Source organism: Aphelocoma coerulescens, chromosome 1A (genome assembly GCF_041296385.1).
Source record: "Aphelocoma coerulescens isolate FSJ_1873_10779 chromosome 1A, UR_Acoe_1.0, whole genome shotgun sequence".
NCBI classification, from domain to species: Eukaryota; Metazoa; Chordata; class Aves; order Passeriformes; family Corvidae; genus Aphelocoma; species Aphelocoma coerulescens.
In genome coordinates this window covers 1,789,337-1,807,386 of record NC_091014.1, presented here as the reverse complement: position 1 = coordinate 1,807,386, position 18,050 = coordinate 1,789,337, and the positions used below count along the sequence as shown (strand labels likewise).

General features: G+C 52.9%; 1 protein-coding gene across 1 annotated transcript in view; it reads right to left on the bottom strand.

Moving 5' to 3' along the window:
• Nucleotides 1-17,586, bottom strand: part of AHCYL2 (adenosylhomocysteinase like 2) — an 82,294-nt gene extending 64,708 nt beyond the window's left edge. The window contains exon 1 of the mRNA XM_069033663.1: nucleotides 17,153-17,586. Within this exon, the coding sequence (XP_068889764.1) occupies nucleotides 17,153-17,563 (411 nt within the window). The 5' untranslated portion in view covers nucleotides 17,564-17,586. The remainder of the gene's footprint in view (nucleotides 1-17,152) is intronic.
• Between the last annotated feature and the right edge of the window lie 464 nt (nucleotides 17,587-18,050).

Genomic DNA, 18,050 nt, shown 5'->3' with positions numbered 1-18,050 from the left:
GACCCCGTTCTTCCACGTTCCCAGCAAAGTCAGGGCCCCAGAGCAGCCAAAGCTCTGCACACCCAGCCCTAAATTGCCAAAAACCTCAGGGAAATTCAAGTCACTGCCTTAAATCAGCTGGGAATGACTGTAAACCCCAAGCACCAGACCCACGGGGGCAGCTCTGAAGTGTTCTCCACACAAGAAATGGTTGAATGCAAGCGCTGGGAACCGAGGAGGCAAAGCTTCGTGGCACTAAAACAAGCTCAACTTTGGAATTTTCCTGGCTGCCAGAGCAGGATGGGGCAGCTCTGCTGGGCACGGGGCGGGTGTGGCAGAGGGGGGTATCGGACAATCTGAACACGTTTCACAGGGGGAAAAGGGATGAAGGCAGGGGAAGTTCAAGAGGAACGGGGTCAGAACCCTCAGTGACCGAGGGAGTCCCCCTGGGCCCTGCTGTAACTCCCTCCCAAGGCATTTCACCCCTTAAAGGTGGGGTTTGCTCGTGTTCTCTCTGCTTTATTTGGCTCTGGAATCGATTCCATCCCATTTCTTTTCCTCTGCTCTGAAATTCCTCAGGGACCGAACGAAGACAGTGAAGTCTGACAGAGCAAGAACTTTGTGGACTAAAAACCATCTCAGAACTGAGGCAAGGCTGAACTTGACAAAGCGAAGGTGCTGCAGAACTGACCTTGGCCACGAGGTTTTTCTGCTGCTGACACAGCCCAAAGCCAGATTTGTCCAGGATCTGCCATCCTGATTTCACAGAGAGTTGGGTTTTTAATTCACTGACAGTCCTGACGAGGAAACCACGAGGGTTGGCGTCAACCAGTGCCAGGGACAGCAGCAAACCCAGAGCGTGGATGAAGCTGTGGGGCTGCTCGAGCCAATCTGGCAGTTGTGTGGCACCAGAAGAAGGGAAAGGTCAGGGGAAGAGGAGGAAAAGGAATTTCGTAGCTCTGCACCCAGCAGATCCCAGAACTTGCACCATCCCCACACCAAGCCTCCAAGGCTTTTCTTTCCCAAGGATACCCAGGAAAATCAAGGAGCAACAAGGCCACGGCCTCCAGCTGTGCCAGGGGAGGCTCAGGCTGGAGAGCAGCAGGAATTCCCTCATGGAAAGGGTTGCTAAAGGTGGGAAGGGAGGTTTGGAGTGCCCATCCCTGGAGGTGCCCCAGGAATTCCTGGAGGTGGCACTCAGAGCTCCGGTGGGATTGGGCACAACGGGCTGGGAGGGCTTTCCCAAACCTCATTAGTTGTGGGATCCCGTAAGGAGGGAGGGTGTGGAACCACACAAGGACCACTGAGAGCTCCCAGGGACGACTCCAGGCTCTTGCCCAAGGGGCAGAGGGAGGGAAGGAAAGGGGGGGAAAAGGGAAGGGGGGGAAAAGGGAAGGGGGGGAAAAGGGAAGGGGGGGAAAAGGGAAGGGGGGGAAAAGGGAAGGGGGGGAAGGAAGAAAGGGAAAACTTCTCTAACAGAGAATGGGGGCTGAGCTGTTGTCATGCCTATGAAAACTTAAAAATAAATAATACTAAAATCTAAATAAAAATAATACTAAAATCTACTAAAATAATACTAAAATCTAAAAGATTTTGAAAGTAAACTTCAAAAATCCCCAACTTCCTCCCAAACCCAGTTAAGGAAGTCCAGAGAAATCACCAAGAGAGCTGAATTCATCTGATCCCAAAGATTAGGTTATTTATGATATTTTGGGCAGAAATTCTTCCCTGTGAGGGTGAGGAGGCCCTGGAATAGAATTCCCAGAGCAGCTGTGGCTGCCTCTGGATCCCTGGAATGCCCAAGGCCAGGCTGGACATTGGAGCTGGGAGCACCCTGGGACAGTGGGAGGTGTCCCTGCCCATGGCACTGGATGGGCTTTGAGGTCATTCCACGATTGCCTGATTGAGATCATCCCTGACACCTTTCACCTGCTGGATGAAGGCCACATTTCCCGATGTTTCCAAGGGTCCTGGAGTTTTGACCTTGCTGGGGAGCAGCTGAGCTGCCCACCCTGCAGGCTGGGGCAGAGCTGCCTCCCCGCAGCCCGGCCCCGGGAGCAGAGCATCCCCTTAACCACGGCCAGCAGCGCTAATTCCCTGCTGCTGCACACCAACAACAGAGAGCAGGAAACAAAGAACAAATAAACAAGAGAAAAAGCAGCTCAGAGGCCCCGAAGAACAACGGCAGCTTTGTCTGGGCTGGGTTTTGGCCAGGAAGCTCCGCAGGTCTGCACACACCTACTCAGCTTTCCTTAAGTAACCCAAGCAAGAGAATCTAAAAATCCCACCCAAAAATCACTTGATGAATCAGCCAGAGCATCACAATCCAATCTCCAGCTCCCAGCCAGGATTTAGTGGGGCTTTTCACAGGGCTGACCCAAGCAGCAGCTTCCTCACGCTCTGGAATGGGTGTCTTAGCAGCTCCCTTGTGTCCAGAGGCGGAGCAGACACCCGAAGATGCATCATGGAAGCGGCATCGCAAAGAACACTGAAAATGCTTCACATGTTCGGGCAGCCCCGTGACTCATCTGTGGTCATCCTGCTGCAGAGAAACCAGAAAATGTTTCAGCTTATTTGTATTAAAAATAAAATTTAAAAAAAAAAAAAAAAAAAAGTCGGAGAAGAATGAAAAGCAAAGCACAGCAAGTTCTTGGCACTCGGAGTTACCCAACAGCTCCTTTGCTGTGGTGACCAGATAACCCAAGCCTTCCTGGAATCGTCCAAGGGCAGGAAACCCAAAATAATTCTTCAGTCAGTGCTGCAAAGGGGATCTCAGAGGCTGTGCCCTGTCTCAAAGAGCCCGGCTCCACTCGAAGAGACTCCCACAAAAATGACATTTACAAGCAGTGCACTGCAGAACTTCAGAGCTGGAGGGTTCTGCCAGACACTTTTATGGGTGTTTGAGTCATCAGCGATTTTATTTTAGATTTTAAAAAGTAACTGGTTCAGAACTAACTCCAAACCCTTTTTTCATCTGGGGGCTGTTCCCTTTGAAAAGCTCAAAAGATATCCTGGAACAGCGTGAGCACAGCTGGGAGCAAAACTCTCTCCACACCCAACCTCTTCCCATCCTCTCAGGATCCATTCCCCCTTCCCCTGAACTCTTCAGATGTCCGGAAACGAATCCTTAGGATCGCACTGGACCAGGGTTTGTAGGGGATGCCGGAAGAGTTTGGGTGTGGGAATGGCTGGCTCAGAAAGCAGGCAGGAAACAATCTGGAGCAGGGAATAATTCAGCAGGGAGCGTTTCAGGAGCTCAGAGTGAGATGCCAGACGAAAAGCTCTCCTGGAACATCGAGTGGATGGTGATTTCATCTCTCTTGTAATTGCAAATGATCTTCAAACAGCACAGCACAAACACGGCCTCGGCTTGGCAACAAGAGGAAGGCCCAGACAGCGCCGGGGGGATTTGCCCGAGGTCATCTGAAAACCACCCGCAGCCACGTCCAGTCACGGGAGCATTTTCTCTTCCTCACTTCCCTGTTCCTCAACGCCTCTTCCTGCCCCACAGCTGAGTGGATCCCTGGGCTGGAAGGGACCTCAGAGCCCCTCCAGTGCCACCCAGCAATGGGCAGGGACACCTCCCACTGTCCCAGGGTGCTCCAAGTCCCGCCCAACCTGGCCTTGGGCACTGCCAGGGATGGAGAGTCCAGAACCTCTCTGGGCAACCCAACCAGAGGGAGGTTTCCCTCCTGAGGAGCGGACTCCAGACCCTCCCCGAACAACGAGAGTTGGGATCTCTGGGATTCTCCCTCTGCCATTCGGGTGAGATCTGGGCTGGCACACCCATGGTGAAGCTCAGCTCACAGCTCCAGCTCCCCACGAGCCCATCAAACAGCAACAAAAACCCTTCAGTGCTGTGTTTGAGGCCCAGCAATGAGGCAGGAAAGCAGAAACTGAAGTGGTTTTTCCCCAAACCCTCCTTCTGCCAGGAGCTGACACTCAGCCCTTCTGTCCCTGCTGCTGATGAAGAACGAACCATCCCGAGCGACTCCCTGGAAGCCGCTCCCTTCCCACAGCCACCAAAGGTTTGCTCCTTTTCCTGGGATCAGCAGCCACCCCCAGCTCCCAGCGCCTCCCTATCTGCCCATCTGAAGGCACCTGGAGCTCTCCAAACCCGAGCGCTCGTGCAAGCCCGGATCTGCAGCCAGGCCTTGTCCCCAGGCTCAGCACCAGAGCCCTCCAGGCTCCCTTCCTGCCCTGCCTTTGTCGGCTCCTGTTCGAGGAGCAGCTCCCCAAACCTGGGAGCAGACACTCCACCCTTTGAAGCTCCGGGATCTGTCTGCCTTTCCAAGGAGCCTTTTAGCTCCTCTCTGGGGGTGCTGCAGGTGAGGGACGTGCTCACCCCTCCACATCCTTCTCCTGGGCTCCTTCCACAGCCCTGCTCCGAGGGAAGTGCTGTCCCAGCTCCCTGCTGAGGGATTCCTGCCCCTCAGACACAACCTCACGCTGTGTTCCAGCAGCATCTGTCGCCGGAGGCCACTGGGGTGCCACGGGAGCAAAGGTGGAAGGGGAAGGTTGCGGCACCTGCCATGGGAAATGCCACGAATGATCGAATGGAGAATTCTGCTCTAATCCAACCCCCCCGGAACCGAGCTCTTCTGGCAGCCTGGCACCGTGGCTGGCATCCCTGCCCGCAGCAGGGGCGGGAACTGGAGATCTTCAGGTCCCTTCCAGCCCAAACCATCCCTTGATTGTATAAAACAAACACATCCCTCACTCCTCCTGTGCTCTGTTCCAAACCCTTCTCGCTGCTGAGGGCTCCCCAGGGGCCCAGCCCCATCCCTCTTCCTCATCACACAACCCCAACACCACTCTGGGAACAGCTTCCCCTTCCCAGATGGCTTCCCTGGACTTCTCCTCTACCTCTTGTGGAGACCCAACGTGAGAATTTCAAACCAGACTTGAAACTGGTTTCAATTTTTTTTTTCCCCTCTCCTTTTCTTTTCCCTCCCACTCTGCAGCAATTTGGACCAGGTTCAGCTTAAACATTCTGGGCTCCAGTCTGCAGGAAAGGTATTTACAAAACAAAGGGTGTGAAGCCTTTCCCAGAGCTGGAGGTTTTGTTACCGTGTCCTTATGGATTCCTTATGTCCGTGGGGAACAGAAACTCCAAGAGAAACACACGGACCTGGACACGGCAGGGCCCCAGTAAACAACCTTTTTAAACTGACAGAGGATGGATTTGGATTGGGTGTTGGGAAGGAACTCCTGGCTGGAATGGAATTCCCAGAGCAGCTGTGGCTGCCCCTGGACACCTGGGAGTGACCAAGGCCAGGCTGGATGGAGCTTGGAGCAGCCTGGGATCATGGAAGGTGTCCCTGCCCATGGCAGAGGGTGGAATGAGATCCTTAAAGCCCCTTCCAACCCAAAATATTCCATGATTCCATGAGGCCTGCAACAACTCCTCTGAAACCAGGAGAGACATCTCCAAAATATTCCCATCCTATTTGACAATTAGAAAAAAAAAAAAACACAAACCCCAAACCTTTCTCCCTCCTCTCTTTTGTCTCTCCCCTTTTTCCTTTCCTCCAGATGTTGACCAAAACAACTGATCTTGTTTGGGATGTTCGAAAATCATCTGCAAAGCAGCTGTCCCACGCACGGGAGGGCATCTCAAAATGCACCTGCTGCCGGGAATATCGGTCAGAAGAGAAAGGAAGAATGAGCAACTGAACACAGAACTGCTGAATGCATGAAATCTGATCTTTTTTCACTCAAAACTAACACAAGATGCACATAAATAACAGGTTAAATTTAAAAAAAAACCAACATATATATATAGCAAAAAGCTTTGGGTTTTGAAAGTGCCCCAACGCGTGACAGCAGCTTTGATACTTCCAAGGTTTTCCCTGAAAATTCATATGACAAATTTTTCCACCCAGCTGTGACATTTAAGGATTTCTCCCCCATTATTCCTCTGTGAATCACGGAATCGTTACAGAATCAGGGAATGCTTTGGGTTGAAAGGGACATTAAAGCTCTGTCAGTTTGTCTTTATAGGGCTTTGTAGCACAGGACAAGAGGGAACGGCCTCAGGCTGGAATCAGCAGGAATTTCCCCATGGAAAAGGTGCTCAGGCCTCGGAAGGGGCTGCCCAGGGAGGTTTGGAGCGCCCATCCCGGGAGGTATCCAAGGAATTCCTGAAGGTGGCACTCAGTGCCAAGGTCACAGGTTGGACTCGGTGACCTTGGAGGCTTTTCCAACCTCATTAATTCTAGGATTCTGGGATTCTGTGTGCCCCCTCTGCTCTCCAGCCACACAGACTTCCAAAGCAGCCACTGCCAAACTCCCCAGGATAACAACCCCGAGCCACACCGCTCCTCTGGAGTTTTCCCAAGAGCCAGAAGTTAGGAAAATGAGCTGGAATTCCCGGGATCGGTACCATGAACCAGCCCAGAGGTGGCTGTGTGACACTGTCCCCACCACGTCACTCCAGCAGCACCTGGAGACTCTGGAATGTCACAGCAGGGAGGAAACACCCCAGGCTGACCTGGAGCCAGCCCAGGGCTGTTGCTTTCCCAGGAAAAAGCAGCAGGGTGGGAACGGCTCCCAAAGGATGCACTCAGAGAGTGGCACTGCCACCCCTTCCCACTCCCAGGGCAGGAGGGAGGGGATGGATGCAGCCAGGAGCACACAGGACACACACACAGAGCCTGGATTCCCAAGGAAGATTCCCGAGGAAGATTCCTGAGGAAGACTCCCAGGGAAGCCCATGTTAATCCCGAGGAAGATTCCCAGGGAAGCCCATGTTAATCCCAAGGAAGATTCCCAGGGAAGCCCATGTTAATCCCGAGGAAGATTCCCAGGGAAGCCCATGTTAATCCCGAGGAAGATTCCCAGGGAAACCCATGTTAACCCCGAGGAAGATTCCCAAGGAAGCCCATTTTAACCCCAAGGAAGATTCCCAGGGAAGCCCATTTTAACCCCAAGGAAGATTCCCAGGGAAGCCCATTTTAACCCCAAGGAAGATTCCCAGGGAAGCCCATTTTAACCCCAAGGAAGATTCCCAGGGAAGCCCATGTTAACCCCAAGGAAGATTCCCAGGGAAGCCCATGTTAATCAGAGTGGTTGCCACGGTGACTTTAATTCCATCAGCTGCACCAGGAGTGTCCCAAACCCCGACTCCACACCACAGATCAGGAATCTGGCAGAACATTAGCACTGGAGAACCCCATTTAAACCAATTTAAAGCCCAAAGGATGGTGAGCCAAAATTTCGAGAAAAGGGGGGGAAAACCCCCCAGACTGTGTCTGTCTCTGGGAAACTCTCCCGTTTTTATCCACGTGGAAGTGCTGGATGAGGCTGAGCACAAGCACAATTAAATATTCATTTTGCTTAGTCAAACGTGGTCTCCTCAATTTTCTTATCAAGGAAAAATATGACATCCTATCAAGTCAAAGGTGCTGGAAGAATTGCTCCTGGGAGAACGAAACATGGAAAATTGGTCTGTGAGGAAGAGATTTCCAAGTTTCTTCTCTGCCCATAGTGTGGCTGGCAAAGCTGCTTGGAAAATATTCCTGTAATTCCAGCACAGCAGGAATGAGCAGAGCTGACACTAATCAAGACAAAAACTCCCTGACATCGATTCCAGGCTTTTTTTTGGGGGGTTGGAATGAGATGGGCTCTTCCCCAAGCTGAATCCTCTCTCCAGGAATTCTGAAAGCAAAACTCCTCGAGCCCAAAGTTTTCCACAGGCATCCACCCAGTGGTCAATTATTAGGACAGTAAAGCCAAATATCATTTTTCTCCCTATTAAAATACGAATTATTTTAAGCTTCACTCAATTATTTTCTCCTTCCTGCCCTCTGCTGTCTGGAATTTCACCTGGACTTTCAGTTCCAATGTTCCTGTGGACACTCCTGGGTACCACAGGGTGAGGCTCCATTCCTAACTCTGGGAAACCATCGAAGATTTTATATTTCCTGCACAACAAAGGCTTTCAAAAAGCTTTCTTCCCATTTTCTACCACATCCTCTAAATCCAGGGCTAGGGATGAATCCCACAGATCCAAAACTGCAAAGAGGACTGAGAAAAACACCCTCAGGGTTTGATAAACGAAGGGCTGAGGTGAAAAACCATGGGTGCAACATCAAGATTTCAGTCAGCAAACCTCCAGGAAGAAATTCAAAACCATTTCCAGAAGAAGAAATTGATTGTCCCCATTAATTTACTGGGAATACCAGGAGCAGCAGGGAGGTTCCACAGGAGATACAACAAGACTTTAATCACTTCCCCTCCTTCAATCCTTCGCTGAAGCCCAATTTGTTCTGCTTGTTTCGTGCTCATCCTGGCATTGTTTAAAGGCATTAAAAATCAGAGAGTCTGGGATTCAGCACTGTTTATTTTGTTCCTTGGTCATTCTCCTCTCCAGAGGTTGTTTTTTTTCCCCACCAGCTACAGTGGATGCTGATGTTGGGAAATTGGGATTACAGCAAGGTGGGAATAAACCCACGCCCTGAGTCTTCTGTGAAATAAGATTTTAGAGCTCAGTCTAAAATCCACCAGAGCACAAGGGCTGCCTGCCTGACCTTCCCAGCAGCCCAGCGAGCAGCGATGCTGCCTGAGGGAAAGAGCTCCATAAAAGCTGCCAGAGGAAATCGGGAATGAGGTGACATTCCAGCCCCTGGGAGCTGCGTGCTGACCCAACAGCCGGCACGGCTCATCCTCCCACCAAATCCTCCACTCCGGCCGGGCCGGGACATCAATTCCATCGCCACGCTGCTCCTGTCCAAGCCAAGGCCTTACATTTCCACCAAATCATGGAATCGCTGAGGTTGGAAGTCACCTCGGAGCCCAGGGAGTCCGAGCACCCTCAGCCCTGGCCAGGCCAGCGCTGCCCCTGTCCCCGAGGGCCACAAGCGCACGCCTTGGAAACCCCTCCGGGAATGGGGGTTCCACCCCCGCCCAGGGCTGGACAAGCCTTCCCGTGAAGGAACTTTTCCCCATCTCCAACCCGAACCTCCCCTGGCACAACCTGGGGCCGTTTCCTGCTGTGCTAACACTGTCACCTCTGCACATTCTGATTCCCCAGAGGATGCAGCAGAGGAGTCATTGTCCCGGCAGGTACAGCCGATGTCCCTGGGTGCTGTCACTTGTCACCTCCTCAGCATGAAATAAAGGGACTTCACTGATCCACCTGTGGCTTCCCGGGGCCTCAACTTGGCTTAGCAGAGCCCAAAAATAAAGAACGAAACAAAAATAATAATGTTTTCTGGTCTTTGCCCCGGTTCAGCACCTCTACAACCCACCCTGGCCTCCAAAGCAGCCGAGGGAAGCTGAACAAACGCAGGGAGCACAGAAATATTTTCATTTTCGGCAGGGGAAGCCGAGTCTCGGCCTCAGTGGACTTGCTAAAAGCACAGACAAGCAATAACACCTCCTGCACCTGAATCAAACCCTCGGGAGAACCCACGATTTTCTGAGTTAGCTGAAGACAAAAAGGATTTTGTTATCAGCTTTTGAAACCTCCCAGCAACAGCAGAAAGACTGGAGAGGGATTCAATGCCAGTGGAGAGTAGAAAACCTGCAGTTTATTTTACAGAAAACCACTTCAATTAACACCAAACTCGATGTGAAATGCTGGAAATTACAGCCCAGAACGGCCAAGGTTGGGGTTGTTGCCTTGTTCTTAACCAAAAAATGCCACATCAAACACATCAGTGCATCCTGCAAACAACAAAAACCACCTCGGGCCAGACTGAAAAGGATCCAGGCTGAATTCCCCAGCTCCAGAAAGTCCTGGAGAACTCCAGGTCTGAGTCAGCGGCTTTGGGAACATCCCTGGGAACAGACAGCAGCAGGAACTGCAGGGAGCTGTTTGCCCAGACTGGTCCTTGAGTCATTTTTATGGGAATGATCCATTCCCTGGCTTTTCCCAGGATGAAACATCCATCAGGTTCACCTCTGGGGGGGGTAAATAAGGAGCAGAACTTCCTCACTCCTCCTGTTTTTTAAATACTTGCCTTTGGGATCTAATCTGCCACGGGGTGGTTCAGCAATTTTTTTGCAAGTACCTAATTTTTGAGCTGATTTTATCTCTTCTTTCTGCTTCTCATGAAAAATGCAACTGGCTGCCTATTTAAGGCTCTGTCAGGACAAGGGAAAAAAAATTAAAAAAAATAATATATATATAAATACCTGGAGTTCCAACAGTCCCAGCCCTGCAGCATTCCAACTCTTAGGATAAAGCTGGAAATTAGGGGAATATTAAAGCTGGGAACTGCGGAGAAATAAAACCCCCCAGAATTAATAAACACTCAGAGCTTTGGGAAGAAGCTGTAGCCATCAGTGGATGGAACAGGTTCAGTTTGCACCCTCCCAGGGTGCTCTAAGCCCTGTCCAGCCTGGCCTTGGACACTGCCAGGGATGGAAAATCCAGTTACAAACCCGAGATGGAGAACCCTGGAAAAGCTGGAGAACACAGAGCGTCCCAGCACTTTTTGGAATGTTAATTCCAGGCTCTGCCCCATCCTTGCTTATCCCAGAGTGCTCCAAAGTCACATTTCCTTTCACCTGGGACAGGAGCTGGGCGACGTCACCCCAAATCCTCTGGAAGTCCCTGCAAATGCCATTTATTTTCATTTCTGTTGGCCCCGGAATCTTCTGGAAAGCCACACGGAGCCCTCGGCTCTCTCCGACAACCGTTCCAGCCAAGACATCCGTGCGTGGCTCCAGCGTAGCAGAAATAAAAGACATCTCAACGTGTACCTACAGAATTACACAAGTGCATTTCCCAGCAACGACAACAAAAGACATTCCAAGAACTAAAAAGCAACCCGAGGTTCTCCCAGCAGCACAGACTGTGCCACAGCTCGGATCCAAAAAGAAGCCTTGCCAAAGACGCCAATTGCATCAGCTGCACCCGTGGTTTTGAGGGATGACAGATTCTGGTCCATTCTTGGAACAACCTGGGATAGTGGAAGGTGTCACCCAAGCGGCGCTGGGGGATCTTTAAGGAGCCTTCCCACCCCAAAGCATTCCAGGATTTTATGGGAATTCAGGAGGTATTTTGGGAGTGAGCGCTGATGCCAGGAGCTGCACCTATGGAATATTTGAAGTTTGAAAGTTTCCTTAGCAGCTCCATCAGGCTGAATTCCTGCTCTGGGAAAAGCTGGACAGGCTTTGGGTGCAAAAAAAACGCCAAGCCAACATCCTTTGAGAACACTGACCTTCCCAAATCTAACTGGAAACAAGAAATCCACACTCCTTAAGGGCATTGAACACGGCTTTGAGGCTTTAAACACAGCGTCAGATGAGAAAAGCTCTCCAAAAACCCCTTAATCTTTAAAAATCTTTGACCTCCAAGCTCCCTGAAGAATTCCACGTTCCTCAGGCCCCTTCCCTCCTGCACTGACTTCTCCTGCTGCGGAGCTGGGATTAACTGCACAAAGCCTCTGCTTAATCCAGGACACACACACACACTGAATTTTGGGTCCTGCAACCGCCTCTGCCTCTGGAAATGAGTCCCTCACAGCTGCACGACCAAAAGGAGCAAACAGAGCTGCCTAAAACCTTCCCTCCTTTTTTACCTCCTCCCAACATCTCACCTCAAGCCCGAGAATGTTGCTGGGAACAGCTGATTCTGCCAGTGCTGATGCTGCAACTAAAAATACGAACCATTTTCTCCCCGTGCCGGTGCCACCTGCGTCAGCTGCTCCTGGCTGGAAAGCTCCCCACCTTCTGCTCCTATTTCCAAACTTTCCATCAAGAAACACCCTGAGCTGACACCAGCAGCCTCTGGATACACCAAAGGAAGAAATTCAGTGATTGATGCCTTCTCCAGGCTGAAATTGAGGCGTTTCAGAGGGATTTTTTTTTTTTTTTTTTGCTGGAAGTGCCTTTAACTGCAGACCTGAGCACGGAGGATTTCACACAAGAAATATTTAAAGCTTATTTTAGCCTTAACTCCCTCTTTTCCTCCCAGTCAGTTTGCTGCTCATTCCAAGCCCTGGAGTCTAACACTTCTGCTGGGACTCAAACAAACAGCCTCCAGGATTTTTATTTCGAGGCTGGACCTTATTTCTCAGGCTGTCTGTCTCTCTTCCACCCATCACTCCCATTTTGAGACCCACAGCTCCCCTCCCCACAGGAGAGGACATCAGCCATCCCACCCCAAGGAGGAGGAGGTTCCCCTCCCATGACTGAGGTTCTACTCTTGGACCTTTGGCTTTGAACCAGCAAAACTGAAATGGAAAATAAATCATTGAATCACAGAACGGTTTGGGCTGGAGGAGACCTTCAAGATCATCTCCAAACTCGCCCTAAATATCCATTTATTCTAAATACTGGAGAAGAAAATGTTTCGGTTTCGTAGCCTACCACCGAGGCAGCTCAACATCTTGAGAACTGCATTCCTTCAGTTTTCAGCATTCCTTAATTTAACCAAAACGGAGCAATCTTCCTGTTCCACCTGAGCTACCTGGCTCCTTCCTTTCTTTTCAGCTCCAGCTCCTCCTTGCTGCACTTCAGTCAATCCCATTGCTTCACAATTCACCAGACAGAGGTAAAAGCAAAGCCTGGATGGTCAAAGGCAGCGCCCAGAGCTGTAATTCCTTCCCCTGCCTTGTTGTTCACACCCCAACTCGGGGCCAAAGCTCCAGCTACGCCTTTTAACTGCCTGGAAATTCAACTGCCAGCGTTCTGTCCCTCCAGGAAAGCCACAACACAAAGACCTCGATGTATTTCAGTGATTCTGACCTGCCACGGGAACAGATTCCAGTGCCACGGCCCCCAGGCAAAGGGCAGCTTTGCCATTCCCAGTTCCAAGGTTCCCTGCAGCTCTCCCCGGCTGCTGTTCCCTCACCAGCTCATTTTACAGCCATTATTTCCCTCTCCCTTCTTCCCCGAGCTCCCTTCACCTTCCCTTCCCAAAGGCTGATGGATTGATCCGTGTGCGCTCGGTTCCTCACAGGCACCTTCTAAAATTAACCCGGATCCATCGGCGATTATCGCACCAAATTAAAGAACACGGCCTCCCCCGAGAAGGTTTTCCTAAAGAGCATTCCAGCCACGCTCCTTCCGTGCATTTCCTGGGAAGTCAGCCCCCGGGAGAAGCATTTATCACCTGGCACAAGTGACGGCTCGGGGTTAGAAGGGAAAAAGAGAGGAGAAACGCAAGCATGGATGTAAAATCCTTAATGGAGCCAAAAAATCCCCCCCATCCGTGTGCCCCACCAAAGGTGGGAATTTACACGGGAAAAGCGAGGCTCTCATCCCAGCGAAATCTGCTGGGAACCAAGGTCAGAGGCATCGTTTAGAGGAGCCACATGAGAGTCATTTATAGTCTGAGAAGAACAAAACCTCCCGTGGCAGCTCCCCAGTCAGGTGATGTGCCAGCCCAGTGAGCAGCAGGCATTTTCTGGGATGTAATCCCTGCACCGGGGGATTTCACAGTGAGGAGTTTCAGGAGGGTTAGAGCGGAGCAGGGACACGACAGGAGGACGTGGCACCTCGTTACCGGTGCACGGTGACACGGTGACAAAAGCCATCGCTTCTTCCCACAGCCCCCGGCGCTGCGGAGGCGTCTGCAAAGAGCAAACCGTGCCCACGAAATGAATCAACAGCCCCAGCAAATCAATCCCTTCCCAGCCCAAAACCTCGGCTGCAACGATGGGAAGAGCACAAGAACACGGCTGGAGATCCGAGCAGGCAGCTGGGCTTTCTGCTGGGACGGGGGGGGAACAAAAAAATCACCTTTTGCTTTGTGGGTTGGTGTTTGCTTAATATAAAACCTCCCAGTGGCTGCCGTTTAACCCTCCCAGTGTGGGGTGCAGGCACTCCCTGACGTGCCAAGCACTTCACAACCATTAAACCAAGACCTGAATCTGTTTAAATCCAAGTTTTTCTTGTGGAAGAGGGTTGGAACTGGATGGGCTTTAAGGTCCCTCCCCACCCCATCCCATCCCGTGATTCCACGATTCTTCTCTCAGCTGAAGGAAGGGGACACAGAGTTGCCATGACAAGGCTAAGATCGCCCAGTTAATCAGTTTGGGAGTCTTAATTACAGCTCCCCCCTCACTTAATAACAGATTTCCAGAAGTTCTGTGACTCTCAGCCCTTGGATCTGGGAACGCTCCAAGAATTAACACAGCACGAGCATCCACCACCCCCCCAGAGCCGATGAGCGATCAGCTCCTCATCAAAACACCACTAAAACCCCAAAACCAGCCCAGGTGACTCAGGCCCTGACTCACAGCCACGGATAAGTTTAGCCCAGGACACCTGAAGCTGTTACTCAGCCCCTGGCTTTACCTCGCTGTGGGAACGGGGCCGCGCTCCCCACGCGCCCCTGACTCACCCCAAATCCACCCCACGGCTGAGCCAGGGCAGCCTCCAGCTGCTCCTGGAGAGGCTTTTCCATCGCCCACTCCATTCCCAGCTCCTCCTCGACCCCGCACGCTGGAGAGATTCATCCACCAGGAAATTCACTCAACCTACAGGGGGGAATTTCACCCAGTTTGCCACGGGAAAAGCTGGAGGAGGGCAAGGAGAGGAGGGCAAGGAGAGGAGGGCAAGGAGAGGAGGGCAAGGAGAGGAGGGCAAGGAGAGGAGGGCAAGGAGAGCAGGGCAAGGAGAGCAGGGCAAGGAGAGCAGGGCAAGGAGAGCAGGGCAAGGAGAGCAGGGCAAGGAGAGCAGGGCAAGGAGAAGGTTTGGAACCATTATCCCACACCTCGGGCACAGAGCCACCTGCAAAAGTCCACTGTCACCTCAGGAATGAGGAATTGCAGCATTTCCAGCAAGAATCCAAAGGGAACAACAACGTGATTCCAGGGGTCTTTTCCCCAAGATCGGTTCTCTGCAGGTGGCAGAGAAAAACTCAGCACCATCTATGTGTGCATATAAATATATATAAAAATATAAAATAATAATAATAAAAATATTTATATACCTAAAAATATAATTTTACCCCATCTATTACTTCCTATTTTATAGCCTACCAAGGTAAAATACAAATCAGAACATCCAAAAGCAGACAGATGAATCAAATACTGAACTGACAGAGAAGAAGATTTCAAATGAGAGCGGTATCAGAGGAAAAGAGTCACTGGAATTCTCTGGGAACTCTGGTTCTGTCTCAGGACTACAAAATCCCAATTTAGTGGCGTGGTGTTTCAAGGACGGGTGTTAAGATTTCAAGGAAAGGGAAAAAAACCCCAAGAAAAATACATTTGTACAATCTATAACCCAGTCAATAAAAAGCTACTGAGATGTTTTTTCTTCCAAACGCTGTTTAGAATCAGTTTCACTACAAATTTCATCCATTTTAATTAGACTTTTACCTCTGTTTCAGCAAAGTTCTGTTGGATCTGAGTAAAAAAAAAAAAATATTTTGCTTATTTTTGTTTCTAAACCTCCTTTCACCAGATGCTTCAGCTCCACGTGCCCAATTTTACAGCCACAGACCCGGGGACAATTTGATGGCTCCCAAATCTGGTTTTATTCCAATACCACGACTTCCTGAGGAGGAGAGGAGCCTGGATGTGTAGATGTGGTAAATGCAAAGCCTGGTTTGAGTGGCTGGAACCCGCTGGAGCCACTGGGAAAAGGAGGAGAAGGAACAGTTTGTGCTCCCAGATCCCCTTCCAGCAGCACCTCCCGCTGCCTTTAGCAACCAGACGGATCGGCAGCTCCAAAGAAACCCCTCCCCGGAGCCAGCTGGGAGCTGGGCTGCTCCTCACGTGGAATTCCAGCCTTCTCCTGGATCCTCTGCTCTGCTCCTTCGAGGCACCAGCACCCAGGGAGCGCCGCAGGTTTGAAGCCGTTCCTGGTAACGACCCCATCCCAGCCCACCCTTCCCTCCCAGGCTTAGTGGGAATTCAGTGCCATGGAATTCAGGAGGGGAAGTGCAAGGACAAATCCCTTTTTGTGGTTTAACCCAGGAAAGAACGGGAGAGGGATGGGATAAAGAGTTGAGAAGTACTGAGCACAGCTGAGGAGAAATATGGATGCCCTGAGGGTCTCTAAAAATAGAGATGGGATTAGGATATCAGACAGAGAGGGCTCCAGACACTGGGGATGGGAGTCATCATCTTAGAGGAGAAATGTCCTTTATCGAGGAGCTGAACCCCCCAGCAGGGAATTTTAGGGGGATGAAGAAACCTTCATCCAGACTCTCCTCACGGGCAGACCTTGCCCTGCAGGGATGTGCTCTCCTTCCAAGGAGAAACTGGAATTTCAGGGAAGCCACGCAGAAGGAAATCACGGTTATGGAGACAAATTCCCTCACCCTGGGTCTTCCAAAGGGAGAGGATATATTAGAGCAACCCCAAAAGGGGGTGGAAGTCCATGAGTAGGGAGGTGAAGTCTTCACCCCAAAGTTTCATGAGGTGGGAGGCTCCCTTAGGACAGGGACACTTCTTTTCCTACACCCCTCAAAAGTTTCACGGGGGACAACTCCTCCTCCTGAGCTTTCCAACGGGAAGGATGCCAGGCACTAAAAAACCAGGAAAACGTGCATTTCCCTCCATCCACGCACGGAGGATGCACCCACAGCAAAGCACACACAACCCCCTACTCCAGGGAGTATCCGTGCCCACGGCTGCATCCACCTGAGGAGCTGCACACACGATGATGGATTCACCAGGAGCTCCACACGCTCCTGGGGTGAAGCTGGAAGTTCACAGCCGGGATGGGGCACCCCAAAACCCACCCCGACTCACCCCAAGGCACAGGGACATCCCGCATCCAGGTATGGACACACCTGGCCGTGCCTCGCATGCCAACGTCACCAGCGGCTCCCGGTACATTTTTATCTGCAGCTTATCCATATTTCCAAGATAACCCTGGGAGCGCGAACCCGATGTGAACCCACACGCACCCCGGAGCTCACGCACCGCGTTTCCCGCAGGCACCCCCACACCTGGGGCTGCGGGAATGGGGTGTGAACGCACCCAGCGTCACCCCACAGGGCAGACACGGGGGGGGGACACGGCGCAGACGGACCCCCAGACACGGCAGAACGCGCCCCCAAAATGCAGCCACGGCCCTGGGGCACCCCCGCGGCCACGGCAGCACCTCGGGGTCACCGACAGCCCCCGCGCACCGGGACCCCCACAGCGGGCCGGCCCCTGCCCGGCGGAGGCAGCGCCGCGTCCCCGAGCCCCGGGCCGGCTCCCCCTCGCCGCTGCCCCGCCCCGCCCCGCCGGGGGGTTCCCGGTGTCGGCCCCGTTACCTTCTTGACGGTGCGCGGCGCCTCGGTGACGGTGCCGTCGGGGCTCACGAGCGCCTCGGCCGCGGCGCCGCTGCTCTCGCCGCCGTCGCGGTGCCGGTGCTGGGGGTGGTGCGGGTCGCTCCTCTTCATGGCCGAAGCCTGCGGCACCTTGGCGGCGGCCGAGGACAGCCCGGCGGCCGAGGACAGCCCGGGGCAGCCGCTCCCCGGAGGCCGCTCGGCGGAGGGGGCCGGGGCCGCCTCACGCTCGGCGCCCGGCACGGGGCAGGCGGCCGCGGCCGCGGCCGCCGCCACGCTGTGCCCTGCCGCGTGAGCGCCCACAGGGTCGCACGGCGGCCCCGCCGCCTTGTCCATGGGGCCGCCGAGCTCCTTCAGCTCCACGGCGGGCGCGGCCACCGCCACCTGCACCGACATCGCCGCCGACTGCTCCGGCTCCGGTTCCCTCAGGGCCGCCGGCCCCGCCCCGCGCCGTCCCGCCCCGCCGCCCTGGCGGCCGCGCTGCACGCCGGGATACGCAGTCCTCCCGCCCGCGCTCCGCCCCGTCGCGACTACAGCTCCCGTCATCCCCCGCGGCGCGACACCGCGCCCCGCCTCCTCGCGGGGCCGCGCGGGGGTTGGCGGGAGTTGTAGTCCCCGCGGGGCTGCCGGCGGCGGCTGAACGCCCACTCCGTGAAGGCGTTGGGTTCTTTTTTCACGTTTTGGTGAATTTTCAGTGTTTCAGCCGCCGGACACAGAATCGCAGCATCACTGAGGTTGGAAAAGACCTTCAAGATGATCGAATCCAAGCTGTGCCCGATCCCCACCTCGTCCCCAGCCCAGAGCCCTCAGTGCCACGTCCAGGAATTCCTTGGACACCCCCAGGGATGGGCACTCCAAACCTCCCTGGGCAGCCCCTGCCAAG